The 26,599-nt window shown below is 43.1% G+C and overlaps 1 protein-coding gene across 1 annotated transcript in view; it reads right to left on the bottom strand.

Annotated features, from left to right (window-relative positions):
- Nucleotides 1-2,653: 2,653 nt before the first annotated feature.
- Nucleotides 2,654-26,599, bottom strand: part of LOC106591709 (ladderlectin-like) — a 78,832-nt gene continuing 54,886 nt past the window's right edge. Inside the window, exons 2-3 of the mRNA XM_045712188.1 lie at nt 2,802-2,920; nt 2,654-2,739 (exon numbers count right to left, since the gene is read on the bottom strand). Coding sequence (XP_045568144.1) covers nt 2,654-2,739; nt 2,802-2,920 — 205 coding nt within the window. The remainder of the gene's footprint in view (nt 2,740-2,801; nt 2,921-26,599) is intronic.

Here is a 26,599-nt window from a genome sequence, read left to right on the forward strand (position 1 = left end):
AGAATAACTCCCTAGAAAGGCAGGAACCTAGGAAGAAACCTAGAGAGGAACCAGGCTCTGAGAGGTGGCCAGTCCTCTACTGGCTGTACTGGGTAGAGAGGAACCAGGCTATGAGGGGTGGCCAGTCCTCTTCTGGCTGTACTGGGTAGAGAGGAACCAGGCTCTGAGGGGTGGCCAGTCCTCTTCTGGCTGTGCTGGGTAGAGAGGAACCAGACGCTGAGGGGTGGCCAGTCTTCTTCTGGCTGTGCTGGGTAGAGAGGAACCAGACTCTGAGGGGTGGCCAGTCCTCTTCTGGCTGTGCTGGGTAGAGAGGAACCAGACTCTGAGGGGTGGCTAGTCCTCTTCTGGCTGTGCTGGGGGGAGATTATAAGAGAACATGGCCATTAAGTTCAGATCGTTCTTCAAGATGTTCAAATGTTCCTAGATGACCAGCAGGGTCAAATAATAATCACAGTGGTTGTAGAGGGTCAACAGGTCAGCACCACAGGAGTAAATGTTAGTTGGCTTTTCATAGTCAAGCATTCAGAGGTCGAGACAGCAGGTGTGGTAGAGAGAGAGAGAGAGAGAGAGAGAGAGAGAGAGAGAGAGAGAGAGAGAGAGAGAGAGAGAGAGAGAGAGAGAGGAGAGAGAGAGAAAGGGCAAGAGAAAGAGAGAGGGTCAAAACAGTAGGGTTGGGACAAAGTATCACGTCTGGTGAACAGGTCAGAGTTCCATATCCTCAGGCAGACCAGTACAAACTAGATCAGCAGCACTACAAGGTATCACATCTGGTGCAGCATGTATCAATACTGATAGGATGGAAAAAAAGGGAACGCTGCTCTCAGATCAGTTTTTCTCCATTCAAATCTTTCCTTATAATTATTATTATAATTATTTCACATACTGACCACGGATCAGCATCTATTATCACCTATGGCTGTGAATATTGAGGAGGCTTATTCTAATGCTTACCCACTAAAAATGCACTAAAGCACAGATTTGTCACATTGTGTTCATTTTAGGCTTCACATCATAAAATATATGGAGACAAATTACAGACCGTAGTCTACAAGTAGCAAATTAGATTTCAATTGAACATGAAACGTATTTCAATGTGATTGTAATAGGCCTATTGCCTACTGTTTATATTTTAATGCAGTCATCTCGGTTTTCATTAGAAGCATCATTTTATACTTTGCTTGTTTGTATCAATTGCAAAGACATTTGTAGCTTCGCATTTGTAGTCAACTTTGTTCTAAATGTATCAGCATCACAGAGAGATGGATGTGATTCTATGTTTAGGGGAGATCTTCTGTGTTTTAACCCTCCTGTTGTGTTGGTTTCATGTTAATTCATTCTGTGTTCCCGGTCCAAGATGACTGCCCCATTATAGCTGATTATAAATCAATAATAATACATATATTACCACCTAATGTTGTGTTAGATCTTTTATCAACTTACGTTTTTGTGAACATTACAAGTTTTGAACTTCTATTTGCTATTTATGACCTGTAGGCCTCATTGACCTGAGTGCATACAACTCATTTCTGAGTAAAAAAGCATCATGTATGGATTATTTTGACTATAACAAACACTCAGATGAAACATATTGTGCTATTTAACAAGGACTCTCTCCTCCTCACCAGTATCATGATCAAAGATATGATCAAGAGCCTCACATACAGTATATCGTTTGGTCATTGTGCTGCAACAGAATGAATTGTGAGCAAGGCCTCATAAAAGCTTTATATACCAGAGCTGAGAGAAAATATATATATATTATTGAAACAATGTTGTGAATGTTTGTGAGAATGCCAACAGGTGTGGTTCCCGTGGGGGTTGCCGTGGAAGCCAAAAGGGGGAGTAGTGTGTGTGTGTGTGTGTGTGTGTGTGCTCAAACACACATGCATGTGGGGGTCTGGGAGAGGAAGTGTGTCCATCTGATAAATGGGCATGTGCCTGAACTCAATTTTCTACACAAATTGTAGTCTCACACTGTCACGGTTGTCGTAGGGATTGGACCAAAACGCAGCGGGAACGTGTAAACTCATCTTCTTATTTATTTAAAGAAGGAAAACAAACTAAACACGTATACAAAAACAACAAACAACACTAAACAGTCCTATCAGGTGCACGAACATAAAACAGGAAATAACTACCCCCAAAGTCCCATAGAAAAACACCCCTCTTAAATAGGACCTTCAATTAGAAGCAACGAGGAGTAGCTGCTTCCAATTGAAGGTCAACCCAATAAACACCACATAGAAATAGACATACTAGAACTAACATAGAAATACATAACATAGAACATTGCCCAACAAACCCTGAAACACTCTAAACAAACACCCCCTGCCACGCCCTGACCAAACTACAATAACAAACAACCCCTTTTACTGGTCAGGACGTGACAGTACCCCCCCCCCAAAGGTGCAGACCCCGGATGCACCTCAAAGAAAAAAAATAATAATAAAATAAATAAACCCCAAAACAAAATAATCCCAAACTAAAGGGAGGGAAGGGAGGGTGGCCACCATCACTGACGGTTCTTGTGCTACAGCCCCCCTCCCCAACCTCCTACTATGGAGGTGGCTCAGGCTCCGGCCTTACTCCCCAACCTAACCTGTCCACCCCCGCTAAATGCTTATTATATTTTACCCCTCCCGATGTCTCTGGGCTAAGGCGCATCGCTGGACACCTCGGGCCGAGGCGCGTCGCTGGACACCTCAGGCCGAGACGCGTCGCTGGACACCTCGGGCTGAGCTGGACACCTCGGGCCGAGGCGCGTCGCTGGACACCTCGGGCTAAGGCGCGTTGCTGGACACCTCGGGCTGAGCTGGACACCTCGGGCCGAGGCGCGTCGCTGGACACCTCGGGCCGAGGCGCGGCGCTGGACACCTCGGGCCGAGGCGCGTCGCTGGACACCTCGGGCCGAGGCGCGTCGCTGGAGACTCAGGGCTGATGAGCGTCTCTGGAGACTCAGGGCTGATGAGCGTCTCTGGAGACTCAGGGCTGATGAGCGTCTCTGGAGACTCAGGGCTGATGAGCGTCTCTGGAGACTCAGGGCTGATGAGCGTAGCTGAAGGCTCAGGGCTGATGAGCGTAGCTGAAGGCTCAGGGCTGAGGAGCGTCGCTATCGGTTCCGGACTGTGGGCCGTCGCTGTCGGTTCCGGACTGTGGGCCGTCGCTGTCGGTTCCGGACTTTGAGCCGTCGCTGTCGGTTCCGGACTGTGGGCCATCGCTGTCGGTTCCGGACTGTGGGCCGTCTCTCCTGGCTCCGGACTGTGGGCCGTCTCTGCTGGCTCCGGACTGTGGGCCATCTCTGCAGGCTCTGGACTGTGGGCCGTCTCTGCAGGCTCCGGACTGTGGGCCGTCTCTAGACGGGGCACTGTCGCCGGAAGCTCTGGACGGGGCACTGTTGCCGGACACTCTGGACGGAGCACTGTTGCCGGACACTCTGGACGGGGCACTGTTGCCGGACACTCTGGACGGGGCACTGAGGCCTGACTCTCTGGATGGGGCACTGTTGCCGGACACTCTGGACGGGGCACTGTTGCCGGACACTCTGGACGGGGCACTGTTGCCGGACACTCTGGATGGGGCACTGTTGTCGGAAGCTCTGGACGGGGACTGCGCACTGAAGGCCTGATGCGTGGGGCTGGCTTAGGCGGCGCCAGACTAGGGACACTTACCACAGGGCTAGTGCGAGGAGCAGGAGCAGGACGTACTGGACTGGGCTGACGCACTGGAGGCCTGGTGCATGGTGCTGGCTTTGGAGGCGCCAGACTGGAGACACGCACCTCAGGGCTAGTGCGAGGAGCAGGAACTAGATACACCGGGCCATGAGTAGGCACTGGAGGTCTGGAGCGCATCGCCTGCACAACCCGTCCTGGCTGGATGGTAACAGTAGCCCTGCACGAGCGGAGTGCTGGTACAGGGCGAACTAGGCTGTGCAGAGGCCTGATGGCTGCCGTGCGTAGAGCAGGCGTAGGGTAGCGTGGGCCTAGGAGGCGCACTGGTGGCCAGATGTGCTGCGCAGGCATCCTCCTTCCAGGCTGGATGCCCACTCTAGCACGGCACTTGCGAGGGGCTGGGATCGCTCGCACCGGACTGTGCGTGCGCATGTGCGAGATCGTGCGCACTTCTGCATACACCGGCGCTCTCCTCTCCACACGCTCCCCATAATAAGCACGGGGAGTTGGCTCAGGTCTACTGCCTGCCCTAGCCAATCTCCCCGTGTGCCCCCCCCAATTTTTTTTATTGGGGCTGCCTCTCAGGCTTCCTTTCTAGCCGTGTCCCAGAGTAGCGTTCTCTGTCCTCTCCAGCCTTCCTCCATGGTCCTTATCCCGCTAGTATCTGCTCCCAAGTCCAAAACTCCTTATAGCTCTGCTGCTGCTCCTTCCTCCGCTGCTTGGTTCGTTTGTGGTGGGTAGGTCTGTCATGGTAGTCGTAGGGATTCGACCAAAACGCAGCGGGAACGTGTAAACTCATCTTATTATTTATTTAACCTCTTGACGTTACCCTAGGATAGGGGGCGCCACAGCGCATTTTGGAAAAAATTTGTGCCCATTTTCAACGGCCTACTAATCAGACTCAGAAGCTAGGATATGCATATAATTAATACCTGTGGATAGAAAACACCCTAAAGTTTCTAAAACTGTTTGAATGGTGTCTGTGAGTATAACAGAAGTCATATGGCAGTCAAAACCCCGAGAATGATTGAACCAGGAAGTGGAATTCTGAATTGTGGACTCAACTTCACGTCGTCGCCTATTATTAACACCGTGAGATATCGTTTATTGAGCACTTCCTATTGCTTCCACAAGATGTCGCCAGTCTTTACAAAGTGTTTTGAGCCTTCTACTGTCGAAACTCAGTGAATGAGAGGCGTTGGAAATTGGTCACAGCGGGAGGGCCATCACCATTATGACGCCGGCGGCCCTGTCTACCCCCACCTTTGGAAACGTTTTGAAACACAATGAAATCATCCCCCTCGAATCTTATTGGCTCTCTTGTTGAAACAGGCCCTGAAGATTTATGTTATACAACGTTTGACATGTTTGAACGAACCTAAATAAGAAAAAAATGCATTTTGTTGACAGAGTAGCCCCGCGCACGTCGGAACTTTTGGTGCAGCCTTCAGAACGCGCTAACAACAACAAGCTAATGGAACATAAAGGATGAACTTTTTCGACCGAAAATACATCTGTTGTGGACCTGGGATTCCTGGAAGTGCTTTCTGATGAAGACAACTAAAGGTAAGGGATTATTGACAATATTATACAACATTAGATGTGATATGCGATTGTTCCAAGATGGCTGCCGAGCTGTATTTACTAGCTCATTTTCTGAGTATCGCATCCCCTTTTATCGCTAAGTGTGATTACCTAGTAAAGTTATTTTTAAATCTGGTATGACAGGTGCTTTCAAGAGATATTCATCTATAAATCTTAGAATGACAATATTACATTTTAAACATGTTTTCGAATAGTAATTCAGTAAATTGTAGCACTGTTTCATCGGATGCTTTTGACGGGAAAATAGTTAGTCAACGTCAGACGCCGATGTAAAATGCTGTTTTCATATATAAATATGAACTTTATTGAACAAAAGAATGCATGCATTGTGTAACATGATGTCCTAGGTGTGTCATCTGATGAAGTTTGTAAAAGGTTAGTGCTGCATTTAGCTGTTTTTTGGTTATTTGTGATGCATGTGGTTGGTCGGAAAATGGCTTTGTTGCTGCTTTTTACGATGGACTCCTCTAACATAATCTAATGATTTGCTTTTCCTGTAAAACCTTTTTGAAATCGGACGACGTGGGTTGATTCAGGAGAGGTGTATCTATAAAACGCAAAAAAAAAATTATATATATATTTTTTTCAAATTATTACATTTTGTTATGCTAATGGCGATATGATTTTTCGCTGGATTTTGATCCCGCTGACGGGATGAGACGCTGAAGAGGTTTTTAAAGAAGGAAAACAAACTAAACACGTATACAAAAACAACAAACGACACTAAACAGTCCTGTCAGGTGCACGAACACAAAACAGGAAAAACTACCCCCAAAATCCCATAGAAAAACTCCCCTCTTAAATAGGACCTTCAATTAGAAGCAACGAGGAGTAGCTGCTTCCAATTGAAGGTCAACCCAATAAACACCACATAGATATAGACATACTAGAACTAACATAGAAATACATAACATAGGACATTGCCCAACAAACCCCGAAACACTCTAAACAAACACCCCCTGCCACGACCTGACCAAACTCCAATAACAAACAACCCTTTTACTGGTCAGGACGTGACACACACATTCATTTCTAGTGACCAGTCATTTTTGACCGGGAACGCCCCAGGTGTACAAAGTTAAATAAAACACCCAAAAATGTATGAAAATCATCAAAATGTATTTTTGTGTTCAGATGTCCCGTGTGGACAAAGTCATGGAACCTTATGACAATCAGATTAAATGAACTACATTTTTCAGAGAGAAAAATTCGGTCCCATTTGACCGGAACACAGCAGAAGGGTAAAAAGGTTTCTAACGATTCACAACTCAGTTAGTCTTTCAACGAGTGGTCTGAGGCAGGGTAGATGAGAGATGTAATGTTTGTCTCTGTTGTGTTGAAGTCCAGTCAAGCAGGAGAGACCAGCCTCCCCTGTACCCAGCTGTGTGTCCATGAAGAGTGACTGGTCTATGGAACATCCTATACGATTTAGAGAGGGAGACTTTTCTACTGAACAAAGGTAAGAAGAACTCATGGGTCAGTGAGTTAAACAACACCGTCTCTGGTCATTTCTCCTCTCCCATTTTCCCATTTCTTTTTGTTGTTTTCAAAATCCATAAACTAATCCTTCTGTCCATTTTCATAGTCCTAAAACAATATTAAACAAACACAACGTTCCCTCTTTTTGTGTGTGTGTGAGAGAGAGTGTATGTGTGCTGTCCCTGGATGAGGAGATGTAATCTCTATCCTGATTGCCTAGTCACTTTTAACCCTACCTTCATATTCATATTACCTCAACTACCTCAACTACCCGGTACCCCTGCACATTGACTCAGTACTGGTACTCCTTATAGTCTCATTATTGTTATTTTATTGTGTTACTATTTCCTTTTTTTATTTAGCTAATTGTTATTTCTTTTTAACTGCATTGTTGGGAAAGGGCTCATCAGTGAGTATTTGAGAAATACAATTTGATTTGATTTGAAGCTCATTGGCAGAAACACGTCATTGGGTCTAACGGTCGTCTCGTGCTGAACATATCATGTTCGGATGTTGAAGCCCGGTGGCTAAGAATAACTCCCTAGAAAGGCAGGAACCTAGGAAGAAACCTAGAGAGGAACCGGGCTCTGAGGGGTGGCCAATCCTCCTTTGGCTGCCCTGGGTAGAGAGGAACCAGGCTCTGAGGGGTGGCCAGTCCTCCTTTGGCTGCCCTGGGTAGAGAGGAACCAGGCTCTGAGGGGTGGCCAGTCCTCTTCTGGCTGTGTTGTGTAGAGAGGAACCAGACTCAGAGAGGTGGCTAGTCCTCTTCTGGCTGTGCTGGGGGGAGATTATAAGAGAACATGGCCATTAAGTTCAGATCGTTCTTCAAGATGTTCAAATGTTCCTAGATGACCAGCAGGGTCAAATAATAATCACAGTGGTTGTAGAGGGTGCAACAGGTCAGCACCTCAGGAGTAAATGTTAGTTGGCATTTCAACGTCGAGCATTCAGAGGTCGAGACAGCAGGTGTGGTAGAGAGGGAGAGGGCGAGAGAGGGAGAGAGAGGGTCAAAACAGTAGGATCGGATCAAGGTATCAAGTCTGGTGAACAGGTCAGAGTTCCATATCCGCAGGCAGACCAGTACAAACTGGATCAGCAGCACTACAAGGTATCACATCTGGTGCAGCATGTATCAATACTGATAAGATGGAAAGAAAGGGAACGCTGCTCTCTGATCAGTTTTTCTCCATTCAAATATTTCCTTGACATTATAATTATTTCACATACTGACCACGGATCAGCTTCTATTATCACCTATGGCTGTAAATATTGAGGAGGCTTATTCTAATGCTTACCCAATAAAAACGCACTAGAGCACAGATTTGTCACATTGTGTTCATTGTCGTGTCTTTGGGCATCATTAAACAGAAGACAAGTTTATCAAATAACTCTCTGTAATTATTATTACACGATTAAACTGATTAATCATGTAACTGTTATTAACTAGAAGGTCGGGGCACCAAGGAAAATATTCAGATTACAAAGTTATAATTTTCCTAATATAACTTCAGATATGATAATATCTGATCTGAGTCTTCTGATTTATGATGTATTTTTTACCTCGTCAGTCTCATTCCAAACGTCGTAAATTGTTTGTTATCTGCACGAACCCAGTCTTCACTAAGTCATCCATACATCAATTGTCTTAAAATAATTTATTTACTAATCTAAGTAATTCACAGAAAGCTTAAAAAACAGTGGGTATCATTACAAAGAAATGGTAGAGGATACGCCCTAGTGGGCTAAACCAGGATGGCGGCTTGTTAAACAAAAAGTGATAAGGGTCAGCTGAGAAGGCACAACAGAGTTGATAAATATTAACAATTGATATGCTAATCCTTTGCACATGAACGCTCACTCATTCGGGAACAATTGCAATCAATATATATATTTACGCTCAGTGTGTCGTCCGGCTCTTTGTTGGAAAGGTCGTTCTGTTGGGGAGTTCTCTCGCTCTCTCTCTCTCTCTCTCTCTCTCTCTCTCTCTCTCTCTCTTGGTTAGAATGGATCTTTCAAAGCGACATTCGTTCATGTCGTAATAGAATGGATGTTTCGTCGGTCTTCGCCTTCAATGATACCCGAATTCCTAGCTGCAGACTAGTAATGAATATCAAAGACTGGTTCTTATTCTGTCGGTAGTCTAATAGTTTAACCACGTGGTATGGTTAAAGTTCAGTAGAGGAATGCATGGTCAAACCTATTGGCCAACTCGTAATGGAGTGGAGGCCTTCTCTAAAGAAAGAACCCCTGGGTGGGGGTTTATATACTGAACGTAGAAAAGTCTATCACATGACGCCAGGTCCTGTCTGTGTCCCTGGGGGCGTGCCGATGACTTAGTTAAGACTTTGAACAGAAATACAATTCTCTCACATTAACATCGGTACATAGCATCTCAACATATTCCAAATAGCTTTATCCTTATTCATTCTGTTGATACAACCATTTAGATGTAAGTCCCATAGCTGAGGCTATTATATAAACATTATTATGGTAATATGGCTGTATTGTCCCTCATGAGTTTTATAAAATTGTACCAAACGGACCAGTTCGTAGCTGGATTCTTCACCGATCTTTTATACCTTCTCCAGAACATAAATGTCGTTTGGTTCCCCCGTCCTGTGAGGTGGAAGAATTCCCTTGTCTCTCTATGAAACCTCACTCTGTCTCAAAACTGGGGCCATGAGGCAGGACATTCCCTTTGGAATTTATGACCGCCTTCTGACCACAGCAGCCTGGGTGTAGGAAACAGAGGGAGATGGTGCAGAAGTAGGGGGATGGTAGAGGGGAGGGGGTCAACTGTGCCCGCTGTGCTCAAAGAAGGCAACATCATGACATCATGTTAGGCTTCACATCATAAAATATATTGAGACAAATTACATACCGTAGTCTACAAGTAGACCGTAGTCTACAAGTAGACCGTAGTCTACAAGTAGACCGTAGTCTACAAGTAGACCGTAGTCTACAAGTAGACCGTAGTCTACAAGTAGACCGTAGTCTACAAGTAGACCGTAGTCTACCGTAGTCTAGAATTCAATTGAACATGAAACGTATTTCAATATGATTGTTATAGGCCTACTGTAGGATTTTAATGCAGTCATCTCGATATTCCTTTGATGCATCATTTTATACTTTGCTTGTTTGTATCAATTGCAAAGACATTTGTAGATTTGCATTTGTAGTCAACTTTGTTCTAAATGTACTAGCATCACAGAGAGATGGATGTGATTCTATGTTTAGGGGAGATCTTCTGTGTTTTAACCCTCCTGTTGTGTTGGTTTCATGTTAATTCATTTTGTGTTCCCTGTCCAAAATGACTGCCCCAATATAGCTGATTATAAATCCATAATAATACATATATTACCACCTAATGTTGTGTTAGATCTTTTATCAACTTAAGTTCTTGTGAACATTACAAGTTTTGAACTTCTATTTGCTATTTATGACCTGTAGGCCTCATTGTCCTGAGCTCCATACAACTCATTTCTGAGTAAAAAAAGCCTATTGTATTGACTATAACAAATACTCAGATGAAACATATTGTGCTATTTAACAGGGACTCTCTCCTCCTCACCAGTGTCATGATCAAAGATATGATCAAGATGCTCACATACAGTATATCGTTTCGCCATTGCGCGGCGACAGAATTCATTTATCCTGTTAGGGCTAGGGGGCAGCATTTGCACGTCTGGATAAAAAAAATGTACCCGATTTAATCTGGTTACTAATCCTACCCAGTAACTAGAATATGCATATACTTATTATATATGGATAGAAAACACTCTAAAGTTTCTAAAACTGTTTGAATGGTGTCTGTGAGTATAACAGAACTCATTTGGCAGGCAAAACCCTGAGACATTTTCTGACAGGAAGTGGATACCTGATGTGTTGTATTGACTTTAAACCTATCCCATTGAAAAACACAGGGGTTTAGGAATATTTTGGCACTTCCTATTGCTTCCACTAGATGTCACCAGCCTTTACAAAGTGTTTTGAGTCTTCTGGAGGGAGATCTGACCGAACAAGAGCCATGGAACGATGATGTCCCATTAGACACCTGGCGCGAGTTCATGTTGGGTACCCTCGTTCCAATACGTTATAAAAGAGTATGCATTCGTCCACCTTGAATATTATTCATGTTCTGGTTAAAAAAGGCCCTAATGATTTATGCTATACAACGTTTGACATGTTTGAACGAACGGAAATATATTTTTCCCCTCGTTCATGACGAGAAGTCCGGCTGGCTTAGATCATGTGCGAACAAGACGGAGATTTTTGGACATAAATGATGAGCTTTTTTGAACAAAACTACATTCGTTATGGACCTGTGATACCTGGAAGTGACATCTGATGAAGAGAATCAAAGGTAATGGATTATTTACATAGTATTTTCGATTTTAGATCTCCCCAACATGACGTCTAGTCTGTATCGCAACGCGTATTTTTCTGGGCGCAGTGCTCAGATTATTGCAAAGTGTGATTTCCCAGTAAGGTTATTTTTAAATCTGGCAAGTTGATTGCGTTCAAGAGATGTAAATCTATAATTCTTTAAATGACAATATAATATTTTACCAATGTTTTCTAATTTTAATTATTTAATTTGTGACGCTGACTTGACTGCCGGTTATTGGAGGGAAACGATTTCCTCAACATCAATGCCATAGTAAAACGCTGTTTTTGGATATAAATATGAACTTGATAGAACTAAAAATGCATGCATTGTCTAACATAATGTCCTAGGAGTGTCATCTGATGGAGATTGTAAAAGGTTAGTGCATCATTTTAGCTGGTTTTATGGTTTTGGTGACCCTGTCTTTGACTTGACAAAACATTACACACAACTCTTGTAAATGTACTGTCCTAACATACTCTAAATTTATGCTTTCGCCGTAAAACCTTTTTGAAATCGTAAAACGTGGTTAGATTAACCTCTCTGGGACGGGACAACGTCCCACCCACAGTCAACATCCAGTGGAAGCCTGTGGCTCGCGATTTCAAAATCTTCAAAATGCTATAACTTAAATTTCTCAAACATATGACTATTTTACAGCCATTTTAAAGATAAGACTCTCGTTAATCTAACCACACTGTCCGATTTCAAAAAGGCTTTACAACGAAAGCAAAACATTAGATTATGTCAGCAGAGTACCCAGCCAGAAATAATCAGACACCCATTTTTCAAGCCAGCATATATTGTCACAAAAACCAAAAACACAGCTAAATGCAGCACTAACCTTTTATGATCTTCATCAGATGACAACCCTAGGACATTATGTTATACAATACATGCATGTTTTGTTCAATCAAGTTCATATTTCTATCAAAAACCAGCTTTTTACATTAGCATGTGACTGCATCAGAACTAGCATTCCCCGAAACACTTCCGGGAATATTTACTCAATTACTCACGATAAACGTTCACAAAAACATAACAATTATTTAAGAATTATAGATACAGAACTCCTCTATGCACTCGTGTGTCCGATTTTAAAATAGCTTTTCGGTGAAAGCACATTTTGCAATATTCTGAGTAGATAGCCCAGCCATCACAGGCTAAGCTATTTTGACACCCACCAAGTTTGGTACTCACCAAAATCAGATTTACTATAATAAAAATGGTGATTACCTTTGCTGTTCTTCGTCAGAATGCACTCCCAGGACTTCTACTTCAACAACAAATGTTGGTTTGGTCCAAATAATCCATAGTTATATCCAAATAGCGGCGTTTTGTTCGTATGCGTTCCAGACACTATCCGAAAGGGTAACGAAGGGTGTCGCGCTAAGCGCAATTCCTGACAATAAAATTCAAAGTATTCCATTGCCGTACGTGGAAGCATGTCAACACGCTGTTTAAAATCAATTTTTACGTCATTTTCTCGTAGAAAAGCGATAAAAATTCCGACAGGGAATCTCCCTTTCGGCAAACAGAGGAAAAAATCCACAAAACGGGGCGGTCGAGGTCACGGCGAGCATAAGCTAGTGTCTCTTGATGGGCCACTTGAGAAAGGCGATAATGTGTTTCAGCCTGGGGCTGGAATGATCGACATTCTCTTTTTCCCGGCTATGAGAGCCTATGGACAGACGTGGGAAGTGTCACGTTAGAGCGAGATCCTTAGTAAATGATAGAGATGGCAAAGAAGTTCCAGAAATGGTCAGACAGGCCACTTCCTGTAAAGGAATCTCAGTTTGACCTGCCATTTGAGTTCTGTTATACTCACAGACACCATTCAAACAGGTTTTAGAAAATTTAGGTGTTTTCTATCCATGTAATAAGTATATGCATATTCTAGTTACTGAGTAGAGTGGTAACCAGATTAATCGGGTATGTTTTTTTATCCAGCAGTGTCAATGCTGCCCCTAGCCCTAACAGGATTAAGGAGATGTTTATCTTTCAAATGGTGTAAAATAGTTGTATTTTTGAAAAATGTGAATTTTGACATTTATTTGGATTCAAATTTGCCGCTCTTGAAATGCACCTGCTGTTGATGGAGTGCACCACGGGTGGCACGCTAGCGTCCCACCTAGCCCATAGAGGTTAATTCACCTTTATTCAACCAGGTAGGCTAGTTGAGAACAAGTTCTCATTTACAACTGCAACCTGGCCAAGACAAAGCACAGCAGTTTGACACATACAACAACACAGAGTTACACATGGAATAAACAAACATACAGTCAATAACACAATATAAATGTCTATATACAGTGAGCGCAAATGAGGTAAGATAAGGTAGGTAAGGCAATAAATAGGCCATGGTGGCAAAGTAATTACAATAAAGCAATTAAACACTGGAATGGTAGATTAGCAGAAGATGAATGTGCAAGTAGAGATACTGGGGTGCAAAGGAGCAAGATAAATAAATAAATACAGTATGGGGATGAGGTAGTTGGATGGGCTGTTTACCAATGGGCTACGTACAGGTGCAGTGATCTGTGAGCTGCTCTGACAGCTGGTGCTTAAAGCTAGTGAGGGAGATATGAGTCTCCAGCTTCACTGATTTTTGCAGTTCGTTCCATTCATTTGCAGTAGAGAGCTGGAAGGAAAGGCGGCCAAATGAGGAACTGGGTTTGGGGGTGACCAGTGAGATATACCTGCTGGAGCACGTGCTACGGATGGGTGCTGCTATGGTAACCAGTTGGCTGAGATAAGGCAGGGCTTTACCTAGCAGAGACTTGTAGATGACCTGGAGCCAGTGGGTTTGGCAATGAGTATGAAGCGAGGGGCAGCCAACGAGAACGTACAGGTTGCAGTGGTGGGTAGTATATGGGGCTTTGGTGGCAAAATGGATGGCACTGTGATAGACTGCATCCAATTTGTTGAGTAGAGTGTTGGAGGCTATTTTATAAATGACATCGCCGAAGTCGAGGATTGGTAGGATGGTCAGTTTTACGAGGATATGTTTGGCAGCATGAGTGAAGGATGCTTTGTTGCAAAATAGGAAGCCGATTCTAGATTAAATTTTTTAATTGGAGATGCTTAATGTGAGTCTGGAAGGAGAGTTTACAGTCTAACCAGACACCTAGGTATTTGTAGTTGTCCACATATTCTAAGTCAGAACCGTCCAGAGTAGTGATGCTGGACGGGCGGGCAGGTGTGGGCAGTGATCGGTTGAAGAGCATGCATTTAGTTTTACTTGCATTTAAGAGCAGTTGGAGGCCACGAAGGAGAGTTGTATGGCATTGAAGCTCGTCTGGAGGTTAGTTAACCTCTATGGGCTAGGTGGGACGCAAGCGTCCCACCCGTGGTGCACTCCATCAACAGCAGGTGCATTTCAAGAGCGGCAAATTTGAATCCAAATAAATGTCAAAATTCACATTTTTCAAACATACAACTATTTTACACCCTTTGAAAGATAAACATCTCCTTAACCTGTTGGGTCTAGGGGGCAGCATTTGCATCGTCTGGATAAAAAAATGTACCGATTTAATCTGGTTACTAATCCTACCTCAGTAACTAGAATATGCATATACTTATTATATATGGATAGAAAACACTCTAAAGTTTCCAAAACTGTTTGAATGGTGTCTGTGAGTATAACAGAACTCATTTGGCAGGCAAAACCCTGAGACATTTTCTGACAGGAAGTGGATACCTGATGTGTTGTATTGACTTTAAACCTATCCCATTGAAAAACACAGGGGTTTAGGAATATTTTGGCACTTCCTATTGCTTCCACTAGATGTCACCAGCCTTTACAAAGTGTTTTGAGTCTTCTGGAGGGAGATCTGACCGAACAAGAGCCATGGAACGGTGATGTCCCATTAGACACCTGGTCGCGCTACTTCATGTTGGGTACAACTGTTCCAATACGTTATAAAAGACTATGCATTCGTCCACCTTGAATATTATTCATGTTCTGGTTAAAAAAGGCCCTAATGATTTATGCTATACAACGTTTGACATGTTTGAACGAACGGAAATATATTTTTCCCCTCGTTCATGACGAGAAGTCCGGCTGGCTTACATCATGTGCTAACGAGACGGAGATTTTTGGACATAAATGATGAGCTTTTTTTTGAACAAAACTACATTCGTTATGGACCTGTGATACCTGGAAGTGACATCTGATGAAGAGAATCAAAGGTAATGGATTATTTACATAGTATTTTCGATTTTATCTCCCCAACATGACGTCTAGTCTGTATCGCAAGCGTATTTTTCTGGGCACAGTGCTCAGATTATTGCAAAGTGTGATTTCCCAGTAAGGTTATTTTAAATCTGGCAAGTTGATTGCGTTCAAAAGATGTAAATCTATAATTCTTTAAATGACAATATAATATTTTACCAATGTTTTCTAATTTTAATTATTTAATTTGTGAATGCGCTGACTTGACTGCGGTTATTGGAGGGAAACGATTTCCTCAACATCAATGCCATAGTAAAACGCTGTTTTTGTATATAAATATCAACTTGATAGAACTAAAAAATGCATGCATTGTCTAACATAATGTCCTAGGAGTGTCATCTGAGTGGAGATTGTAAAAGGTTAGTGCATCATTTTAGCTGGTTTTATGGTTTTGGTGACCCTGTCTTTGACTTGACAAAACATTACACAACTCTTGTAAATGTACTGTCCTAACATACTCTAAATTTGTGCTTTCAACGCAAAACCTTTTGAAATCGTGAAACGTGGTTAGATTAAGGAGATGTTTATCTTTCAAATGGTGTAACATAGTTGTATTTTTGAAAAATTTGAATTTTGACATTTATTTGGATTCAAATTTGCCGCTCTTGAAATGCACCTGCTGTTGATGGAGTGCACCACGGGTGGCACGCTAGCGTCCCACCTAGCCCCAAGAGGTTAATCTAACCACGTTTTACGATTTCAAAAAGGTTTTACGGCGAAAGCATAAATTTAGAGTATGTTAGGACAGTACATTTACAAGAGTTGTGTGTAATTTTGTGCCAATTCAAAGACAGGCGTCACCAAAACCATAAAATCAGCTAAAATTATGCACTAACATTTTAAATCTCCAACAGATGACACTCCTAGGACATTATGTTAGACAATGCATGCATTTTTAGTTCTATCAAGTTCATATTTATATCCAAAAACAGCGTTTTACTGTGGCGTTGATGTTCAGGAAATCGTTTCCCTCCAATAACCGGCATTCAAGTCAGCACCACAAATGAAATAATTAAAATTAGAAAACATTGGTAAAATATTATATTGTCATTTAAAGAATTATAGATTTACATCTCTTGAACGCAATCAACTTGCCAGATTTAAAAATAACCTTACTGGGAAATCACACTTTGCAATAATCTGAGCACTGCGCCCAGAAAAATACGCGTTGCGATACAGACTAGCCGCCATGTTGGGGAGATCTAAAATCGAAAATACTATGTAAATAATCCATTACCTTTGATTCTCTTCATCAGATGTCACTTCCAGGTATCACAGGTCCATAACGAATGTAGTTTTGTTCAAAAAAGCTCATCATTTATGTCCAAAAATCTCCGTCTTGTTAGCACATGATCTAAGCCCGCCGGACTTCACTTCATGAACGAGGGGAAAAAATATATTTACGTTCGTTCAAACATGTCAAACGTTGTATAGCATAAATCATTAGGGCCTTTTTAACCAGAACATGAATAATATTCAAGGTGGACGAATGCATTCTCTTTTATAACGTATTGGAACGAGGGTACCCAACATGAACTCGCGCGCCAGGTGTCTAATGGGCCATCATCGTTCCATGGCTCTTGTTCAGTCAGATCTCCCTCCAGAAGACTCAAAACACTTTGTAAAGGCTGGTGACATCTAGTGGAAGCAATAGGAAGTGCCAAAATATTCCTCAGCCCCTGTGTTTTTCAATGGCATAGGTTTAAAGGTAATACAACACATCAGGTATCCACTTCCTGTCAGAATCTGTCTCAGGGTTTTGCCTGCCAAATGAGTTCTGTTATACTCACAGACACCATTCAAACAGTTTTAGAAACTTTAGGGTGTTTTCTATCCATATATAATAAGTATATGCATATTCTAGTTACTGGGTAGGATTAGTAACCAGATTAAATCGGGTACATTTTTTTATCCAGCCGTGCAAATACTGCCCACTAGCCCTAACAGGTTAACACAGTGACCACAGAAGAGCCAGAAGTATACAGAATGGTATTGTCTGCGTCGAGGTGGATCAAAGAATCACCAGCAGCAAGAGCGACATCATTGCTGTATACAGAGAAGAGAGTCGGCCCGAGAATTAAACCTTGTGGCACCCCCATAGAGACTGTCAGAGGTCCGGACAACAGGCCCTCCGATTTGACACACTGAACTCAATCAGAGAAGTACTTGGTGAACCAGGCGAGGGAATCGTTTGAGAAACCAAGGCTGTTGAGTCTGCCAATAAGAATGTGGTGATTGAGTCGAAAGCCTTGGCCATGTCGATGAATACGGCTGCACAGTAATGTCTCTTATCGATGGCAGTTATAATATCATTTAGGACCTTGAGCGTGGCTGAGGTGCACCCATGACCAGCTCGGAAACCAGATTGCATAGCGGAGAAGGTACGGTGGGATTCAAAATGGTCGGTAATCTGTTTGTTAACCTCTATGGGCTAGGTGGGATGCTAGCGTGCCACCCGTGGTGCACTCCATCAACAGCAGGTGCATTTCAAGAGCGGCAAATTTGAATCCAAATAAATGTCAAAATTCAAATTTTTCAAACATACAACTATTTTACACCCTTTGAAAGATAAACATCTCCTTAATCTAACTACGTTTTACGATTTCAAAAAGGTTTTACGGCGAAAGCATAAATTTAGAGTATGTTAGGACAGTACATTTACAAGAGTTGTGTGTAATGTTTTGTCAATTCAAAGACAGGGTCACCAAAACCATAAAACCAGCTAAAATGATGCACTAACCTTTTACAATCTCCATCAGATGACACTCCTAGGACATTATGTTAGACAATGCAAGCATTTTTAGTTCTATCAAGTTCATATTTATATCCAAAAACAGCGTTTTACTATGGCATTGATGTTGAGGAAATCGTTTCCCTCCAATAACCGGCAGTCAAGTCAGCGTCACAAATTAAATAATTAAAATTAGAAAACATTGGTAAAATATTATATTGTCATTTAAAGAATTATAGATTTACATCTCTTGAACGCAATCAACTTGCCAGATTTAAAAATAACCTTACTGGGAAATCACACTTTGCAATAATCTGAGCACTGCGCCCAGAAAAATACGCGTTGCGATACAGACTAGACATCATGTTGGGGAGATCTAAAATCGAAAATACTATGTAAATAATCCATTACTTTTGATTCTCTTCATCAGATGTCACTTCCAGGTATCACAGGTCCATAACGAATGTAGTTTTGTTCAAAAAAGATCATCATTTATGTCCTAAAATCTCCGTCTTGTTAGCACATGATCTAAGCCAGCCGGACTTCTCGTCATGAACGAGGGGAAAAAATATATTTACGTTCGTTCAAACATGTCAAACGTTGTATAGCATAAATCATTAGGGCCTTTTTTAACCAGAACATGAATAATATTCAAGGTGGACGAATGCATACTCTTTTATAACGTATTGGAACGAGGGTACCCAACATGAACTCGCGCGCCAGGTGTCTAATGGGCCATCATCGTTCCATGGCTCTTGTTCGGTCAGATCTCCCTCCAGAAGACTCAAAACACTTTGTAAAGGCTGGTGACATCTAGTGGAAGCAATAGGAAGTGCCAAAATATTCCTCAGCCCCTGTGTTTTTCAATGGGATAGGTTTAAAGGTAATACAACACATCAGGTATCCACTTCCTGTCAGAAAATGTCTCAGGGTTTTGCCTGCCAAATGAGTTCTGTTATACTCACAGACACCATTCAAACAGTTTTAGAAAATTTAGGGTGTTTTCTATCCATATGTAATAAGTATATGCATATTCTAGTTACTGGGTAGGAGTGGTAACCAGATTAAATCGGGTATGTTTTTTTTATCCAGCCGTGTCAATACTGCCCCCTAGCCCTAACAGGTTAACTTGACTTTCAAAGACCTTAGAAAGACAGAGTAGAATAGATATAGGTCTGTTGCAGTTTTTGTCTAGAGTGTCTTCCCCTTTGAAGAGGGGGATGACCGTTGTAGCTTTCCAATGTTTGGGGATCTCAGACAATACGGAAGAGAGGTTGAACAGGCTACTAATAGGGGTTGCATCAATTCCGGCTGATAATAATAGAATAGAGGATCCAGAATGTCTAGCCTGGCTGAATTGTAGGGGTCCAGATTTTGCAGCTCTTTCAGAACATCAGCTATCTGGATTTGGGAGAAGGAGAAATGGGGGAGGCTTGGGCGAGTTGCTGTGGGGAGTGCAGGGCTGTTGACCGGGGTAGGGGTAGCCAGGTGGAAAGCATGGCCAGCCATAGAAAAATGCTTCTTGAAATTCTCAATTATAGTGGATTTATCGGTGGTGATAGTGTTTCCTAGCCTCAGTGCAGAGTGCAGCTGGGAGGAGGTGCTCTTATTCTCCATGGACTTTACAGTGGCCCAGAACTTTTTTGAGTTTGTGCTACAGGATGCAGATTTCTGCTTGAAAAGCTAGCCTTTGCTTTCCTAACTACCTATGTATACTGCTCAGAAAAATAAAGGGAACACTTAAACAACACATCCTAGATCTGAATGAAAGAAATAATCTTATTAAATACTTTTTCTTTACATAGTTGAATGTCCTGACAACAACATCACACAAAAATAATCAATGGAAATCCAATTTATCAACCCACGGAGGTCTAGATTTGGAGTCACACTCAAAATTAAAGTGGAAAACCACACTACAGGCTGATCCAACTTTGATGTAATGTCATTAAAACAAGTCAAAATGAGGCTCAGTAGTGTGTGTGGCCTCCACGTGCCTGTATGACCTCCCTACAACGCCTGGGCATGCTCCTGATGAGGTGGCGGATGGTCTCCTGAGGGATCTCCTCCCAGACCTGGACTAAAGCATCCGCCAACTCCTGGACAGTCTGTGGTGCAATGTGGCATTGGTGGATGGAGCGAGACATGATGTCCCAGATGTGCTCAATTGGATTCAGGTCTGGGGAACGGGCGGGCCAGTCCATAGCATCAATGCCTTCCTCTTGCAGGAACTGCTGACACACTCCAGCCACATGAGGTCTAGCATTGTCTTGCATTAGGAGGAACCCAGGGCCAACCGCACCAGCATATGGTCTCACAAGGGGTCTGAGGATCTCATCTCGGTACCTAATGGCAGTCAGGCTACCTCTGGCGAGCACATGGAGGGCTGTGCGGCCCCCAAAGAAATGCCACCCCACACCATGACTGACCCACCGCCAAACCGGTCATACTGGAGGATGTTGCAGGCAGCAGAACGTTCTCCACGGCGTCTCCAGACTCTGTCACGTCTGTCACGTGCTCAGTGTGAACCTGCTTTCATCTGTGAAGAGCACAGGGCGCCAGTGGCGAATTTGCCAATCTTGGTGTTCTCTGGCAAATGCCAAACGTCCTGCACGGTGTTGGGCTGTAAGCACAACCCCCACCTGTGGACGTCGGGCCCTCATACCACCCTTATGGACTCTGTTTCTGACCGTTTGAGCAGACACATGCAAATTTGTGGCCTGCTGGAGGTCATTTTGCAGGGCTCTGGCAGTGCTTCTCCTGCTCCTCCTTGCACAAAGGCGGTGGTAGCGGTCCTGCTGCTGGGTTGTTGCCCTCCTACGGCCTCCTCCACGTCTCCTGATGTACTGGCCTGTCTCCTGGTAGCGCCTCCATGCTCTGGACACTACGCTGACAGACACAGCAAACCTTTTTGCCACAGCTCGCATTGATGTGCCATCCTGGATGAGTTGCACTACCTGAGCCACTTGTGTGGGTTGTAGACTCCGTCTCATGCTACTACTAGAGTGAAAGCACCGCCAGCATTCAAAAGTGACCAAAACATCAGCCAGGAAGCATAGGAACTGTGGTCCCCACCTGCAGAACCACTCCTTTATTGGGGGTGTCTTGCTAATTGCCTATAATTTCCATCTGTTGTCTCTTCCATTTGCACAACAGCATGTGACATTTATTGTCAATCAGTGTTGCTTCCTAAGCGGACAGTTTGATTTCACAGAAGTGTGATTGACTTGGAGTTACATTGTGTTGTTTAAGTGTTCCCTTTATTTTTTTGAGCAGTGTATATTGGTGTCAAACTTTCCTGAAAAGTTGCATACCACGGGGGCTGTTCGATGCTAATGCAAAACGCCACAGGATGTTTTTGTGTTGGTCAAGGGCAGTCAGGTCTGGAGAGAACCAAGGTCTATATCTGTTCCTGGTTCTAAATTTCTTGAATGGAGCATGCTTATTTAAGATGGTGAGGAAGGCATTTTTGAAGAATGACCAGGCATCCTCTACTGACGGGATGAGGTCAATATCCTTCCAAGATACCCGGGTCAGGTCGATTAGAAAGGCCTGCTCGCTGAAGTGTTTTAGGGAGCATTTGACAATGATGAGTGGAGGTCATTTGACCGCAGACCCATTACGGATGCAGGCAATGAGGCAGTGATCGCTGAGATCTTGGTTGAAAACAGCAGAGGTGTATTTAGAGGGCAAGTTGGTTTGGATGACATCTATGAGGGTGCCCGTGTTTACGGATTTGGGGTTATACCTGGTAGGTTCATTGATAATTTATGTGAGATTGAGGGCATCAAGCTTAGATTGTAGGATGGCCGGGGTGTTAAGCATGTCCCAGTTTAGGTCACATAGCAGCACGAGCTCTGAAGATAGATGGTGGGCAGTCAGTTCACATCTGGTGTCCAGGGCACAGCTGTGGGCAGAGGGTGGTCTATAGCAAGCGGCAACGGTGAGAGACTTGTTTCTGGAAAGGTGTATTTTTAAAAGTAGAAGCTCGAATTGTTTGGGTACAGACTTGGGTAGTAAGACAGAACTCTGCAGGCTATCTCTGCAGTAGATTGCAACACCGCCCCCTTTAGCAATTCTATCTTGTTGGAAAATGATACATTTAGGGATGTAAATTTCAGGGTTTTTGGTGGTCTTCCTGAGCCAGGACTCAGACACGGCTAGGACATCCGGGTTGGCAGAGTGTGCTAGGTCAGTGAATAAAACAAACTTAGGAAGGAAGCTCTAGCGTGTCGGGGATAGCAAGCTAGCAGAAGGGCCTTGGAGGGATGTCGCGACGGAAGAAAGTTTGTTTTGGCCCCCTCATGCTATTACGTCGGCGTACGGATCAGCAGGCCTCCGTATGGTGAACAAGGCCATTTGGCAAAATAGATGTTGTGGCCAAAGAATTTTGTGTGTGTGTGTGTGTGTGTGTGTGTGTGTGTGTGTGTGTGTGTGTGTGTGTGTGTGCACTCCTGGATGAGGAGATGTAATCTCGTGTTTTGTCCACAGAATCCAACAGGAGAGATCAGAGTCAGAGATTCTCAGTGGTCAGTCTTCCAAGAGTCATCAAACAGACCTGGCCTCCATATTCAATGTATGTGGTCCTATTATGTACATTTGTTTTTGTTTACCTCAAGTAAAGTTCATCTGTCAATTATTCATTAACCTCTCTGGGTTAAACGTCCCACCCCCAGTCAACAGCCAGTGGAATCCCGTGGCGCGAGATACAAATACCTCAAAAATGCTATAACTTAAATTTCTCAAACATATGACTATTTTACACCATTTTAAAGACAAGACTCTCGTTAATCTAACCACACTGTCCGATTTCAAAAAGGCTTTACAACGAAAGCAAAACATTAGATTATGTCAGCAAAGTACCCAGCCAGAAATAATCAGACACCCACTTTTCAAGCTAGCATATATTGTCACAAAAACCAAAACCACAGCTAAATGCAGCACTAACCTTTTATGATCTTCATCAGATGACACTCCTAGGACATTATGTTATACAATACATGCATGTTTTGTTCAATCAAGTTCATATTTCTATCAAAAACCAGCTTTTTACATTAGCATGTGACTAGCATCTGACTAGCATTCCCACCGAACACTTCCGGTGAATTTACTCAATTACTCACGATAAACGTTCACAAAAAACATAACAATTATTAAAAAAATTATTGATACAGAACTCCTTTATGCAATCGCGGTGTCCGATTTTAAAATAGCTTTTCGGTGAAAGCACATTTTGCAATATTCTGAGTAGATAGCCCGGCCATCACAGGCTAGCTATTTTGACACCCACCAAGTTTGGTACTCACCAAACTCAGATTTACTATAAGAAAAATTGGATTACCTTTGCTGTTCTTCGTCAGAATGCACTCCCAGGACTTCTACTTCAACAACAAATGTTGGTTTGCTTCCAAATAATCCATAGTTATATCCAAATAGCGGCGTTTTGTTCGTGCGTTCAAGACACTATCCGAAGGGTAACGAAGGGTGACGTGCCGGCGCATATCGTGACAAAATGTCAAAATATTCCATTACCGTACTTCAAAGCATGTCAAACGCTGTTTAAAATCAATTTATGCGATTTTTCTCGTAAAATAGCGATAATATTCCGACCGGGAGACGTCGTTTTCGTTCAAAGACTGAAAAAGTAAAATGGACTCTTCACGTGCACGCTAGCACCCGTCTCATTGTTCTCAGATCGACCACTTATCAAATGCGCTACTGTTTTTCAGCCAGTAACTGCAGAGTCATCATTCAACGTTCTGGCGCCTTCTGAGAGCCTATGGGAGCCTTAGAAAGTGTCACGTTACAGCAGAGATCCTCTGTTTTGGATAGAGATGACAAAGAAGGCAAAGAAATGGTCAGAGAGGGCACTTCCTGTTTGGAATCTTCTCAGGTTTTGGCCTGCAATATGAGTTCTGTTATACTCACAGACACCATTCAAACAGTTTTAGAAACTTTAGGGTGTTTTCTATCCAAATCAAACAATTATATGCATATTCTAGTTACTGGGCAGGAGTAGTAACCAGATTAAATCGGGTACGTTTTTTATCCGGCCGTGCAAATACTGCCCCCTATCCCCAACAGGTTAATGTGTTAATGAGAAAGCATTTTGTCTCTTGCTTAACTTATTTACTTGATTTATTTCAGTCGCTTGAAGAGAATATCATGACATTTGTGAAGAACGAGCTGAAGATGTTCAAGAGGTTTCTTAGTCCAGAACTCCCAGAAGGCTTTGAGAGTCAGAAGCAGGATAAGGAAGTGGTGGACACTGAAGATGAGAAGCAGGAGAGCAGTGCCAGAGAGGGGGCTCTGAAGATCACACTGCACGTCCTGAGGAAAATGAACCAGAAGGAGCTTGCTGACACACTAGAGAACTGTAAGATCTGTCTGCCTCATGTTGAATGCTGTTTTATAACATTTAAAAGCTGTAGCTAAAGTACAGCTAAAGTAGCTGTGTAACTCAATGATATTGTAGCAGCCTTAACACAATACCCAGTGACCTCATCAAGTAGCAGCAGGGATGTGTTGTATTGAGAGAGAGAGAGCGCGAGAGACACCATTAATAATACTATCAATAATACCAACAATAATATAATCAGTCACACCAGTCTGTAACGCATTATAAAAATATTTACACATTTATCCAGTCAGATAAGAGAATAAATTATTATAATTTTAAACTTTATAACAGTCCTACAATACTGTAGGCATTAAAACAGACGTAATATTAATATCCTCTGTGTTATTTCTAGATTCAGATGATCCTGCTGTGATTTGCCAACGTGAACTCAAATCTAATCTAAAGAAGAAGTTTCAATGTGTATTTGAGGGGATCGCTAAACAAGGAAACCCAATACTTCTCAATAAGATCTACACAGAGCTCTACATCACAGAGGGTGGAACAGGAGAGGTCAATAATGAACATGAGCTGAGACAGATTGAGACAACAACCAGGAAACAAGCAAGACCAGAGACTGCAATCAAATGTAACGACATCTTCAAACCCTTAACTGGACAAGACAAACGAATCAGAACTGTGCTGACAAAGGGAGTCGCTGGCATTGGAAAAACAGTCTCTGTGCAGAAGTTCATTCTGGACTGGGCTGAAGGAAAAGCAAATCAGGATGTCCAATTTGTATTTTCATTCCCTTTTCGGGAGCTGAATTTGATGAAAGAGGACAAGCACACTTTCATTGAACTTCTCAATCACTTCTCAATGGAAACCAAACAATCAAGAATCTCAAACTACGACAAGTACAAAGTTCTGTTCATCTTTGATGGTCTGGATGAGTGCCGACTGCCCCTAGACTTCCAGAAGACCAACATCTGTTGGGACGTCACAGAGTCAACCTCAGTGGATGTTCTGCTGACAAATCTCATCAAGGGAAATCTGCTTCCCTCTGCTCTCATCTGGATAACTACCCGACCTGCAGCGGCCAATAAGATCCCTTCAGGGTGTGTTGACCAGGTGACAGAGGTACGAGGGTTCAATGACCCACAGAAGGAGGAGTACTTCAGGAAGAGATTCAGTGATGAGGACCTGCCCAGCAGAATCATCTCACACATAAAGACATCAAGGAGCCTCCACATCATGTGCCACATTCCAGTCTTCTGTTGGATTTCTGCAACAGTCCTTGAACACATGCTGAAACATAAGAGAGAAGAGATGCCCAAGACTCTGACTGAGATGTACACACACCTTGTGGTGTTTCATACCAAACAGAAAAATGAAAAGTATCTTGGCAAAGAAGAGACAGCTCCACACTGGAATAAAGAGAGCATTCTGTCACTGGGAAAACTGGCTTTTCAACAGCTTGTGAATGGCAATCTGATTTTCTATGAAGAAGACCTGATAGAGTCTGGCATTGATGTCATTGAAGCCTCAGTGTACTCAGGATTGTGCACACAGCTCTTTAAAGAGGAATGTGTGCTGTACCAGGACAAGGTGTACTGCTTTGTTCATCTGAGCATTCAGGAGTTTCTGGCTGCTGTATATGTGTTCCTCTCATTCATCAACAACAATGAGAATCTAATTGACAAACTGCAAACAAAAGATGAGTCTGAAGTTACTTTCTACAAGAGTGCTGTGGATAAAGCCTTACGAAGTGAGACGGGAAACCTGGACCTGTTCCTTCGCTTCCTTCTGGGCCTCTCACTGGAGTCCAATCAGAAGCACTTACGAGGTCTACTGACAACGACAAGAAGCAGCTCACAGAGCCATGAAGAAATAGTCAAGTACATCAAGGAGAAGATCAGGGAGAATCCCTCTCCAGAGAGGTGCATCAATCTGTTCCACTGTCTGAATGAACTGAATGACCATTCTCTAGTGGAGGAGGTCCAAAGCTACCTGAGCTCAGGAAGTATCTCAGAAGACAACCTGTCACCTGCACAGTGGTCAGCTCTGGTCTTTGTGTTGCTGACTTCAGAAAAGGAGCTGGATGTGTTTGACCTGAAGAAATACTCCAGATCAGAGGAAGGTCTTCTGAGGTTGCTGC

The sequence above is a fragment of the Salmo salar genome, unplaced genomic scaffold, assembly GCF_905237065.1.
Source record: "Salmo salar unplaced genomic scaffold, Ssal_v3.1, whole genome shotgun sequence".
NCBI lineage: Eukaryota > Metazoa > Chordata > Actinopteri > Salmoniformes > Salmonidae > Salmo > Salmo salar.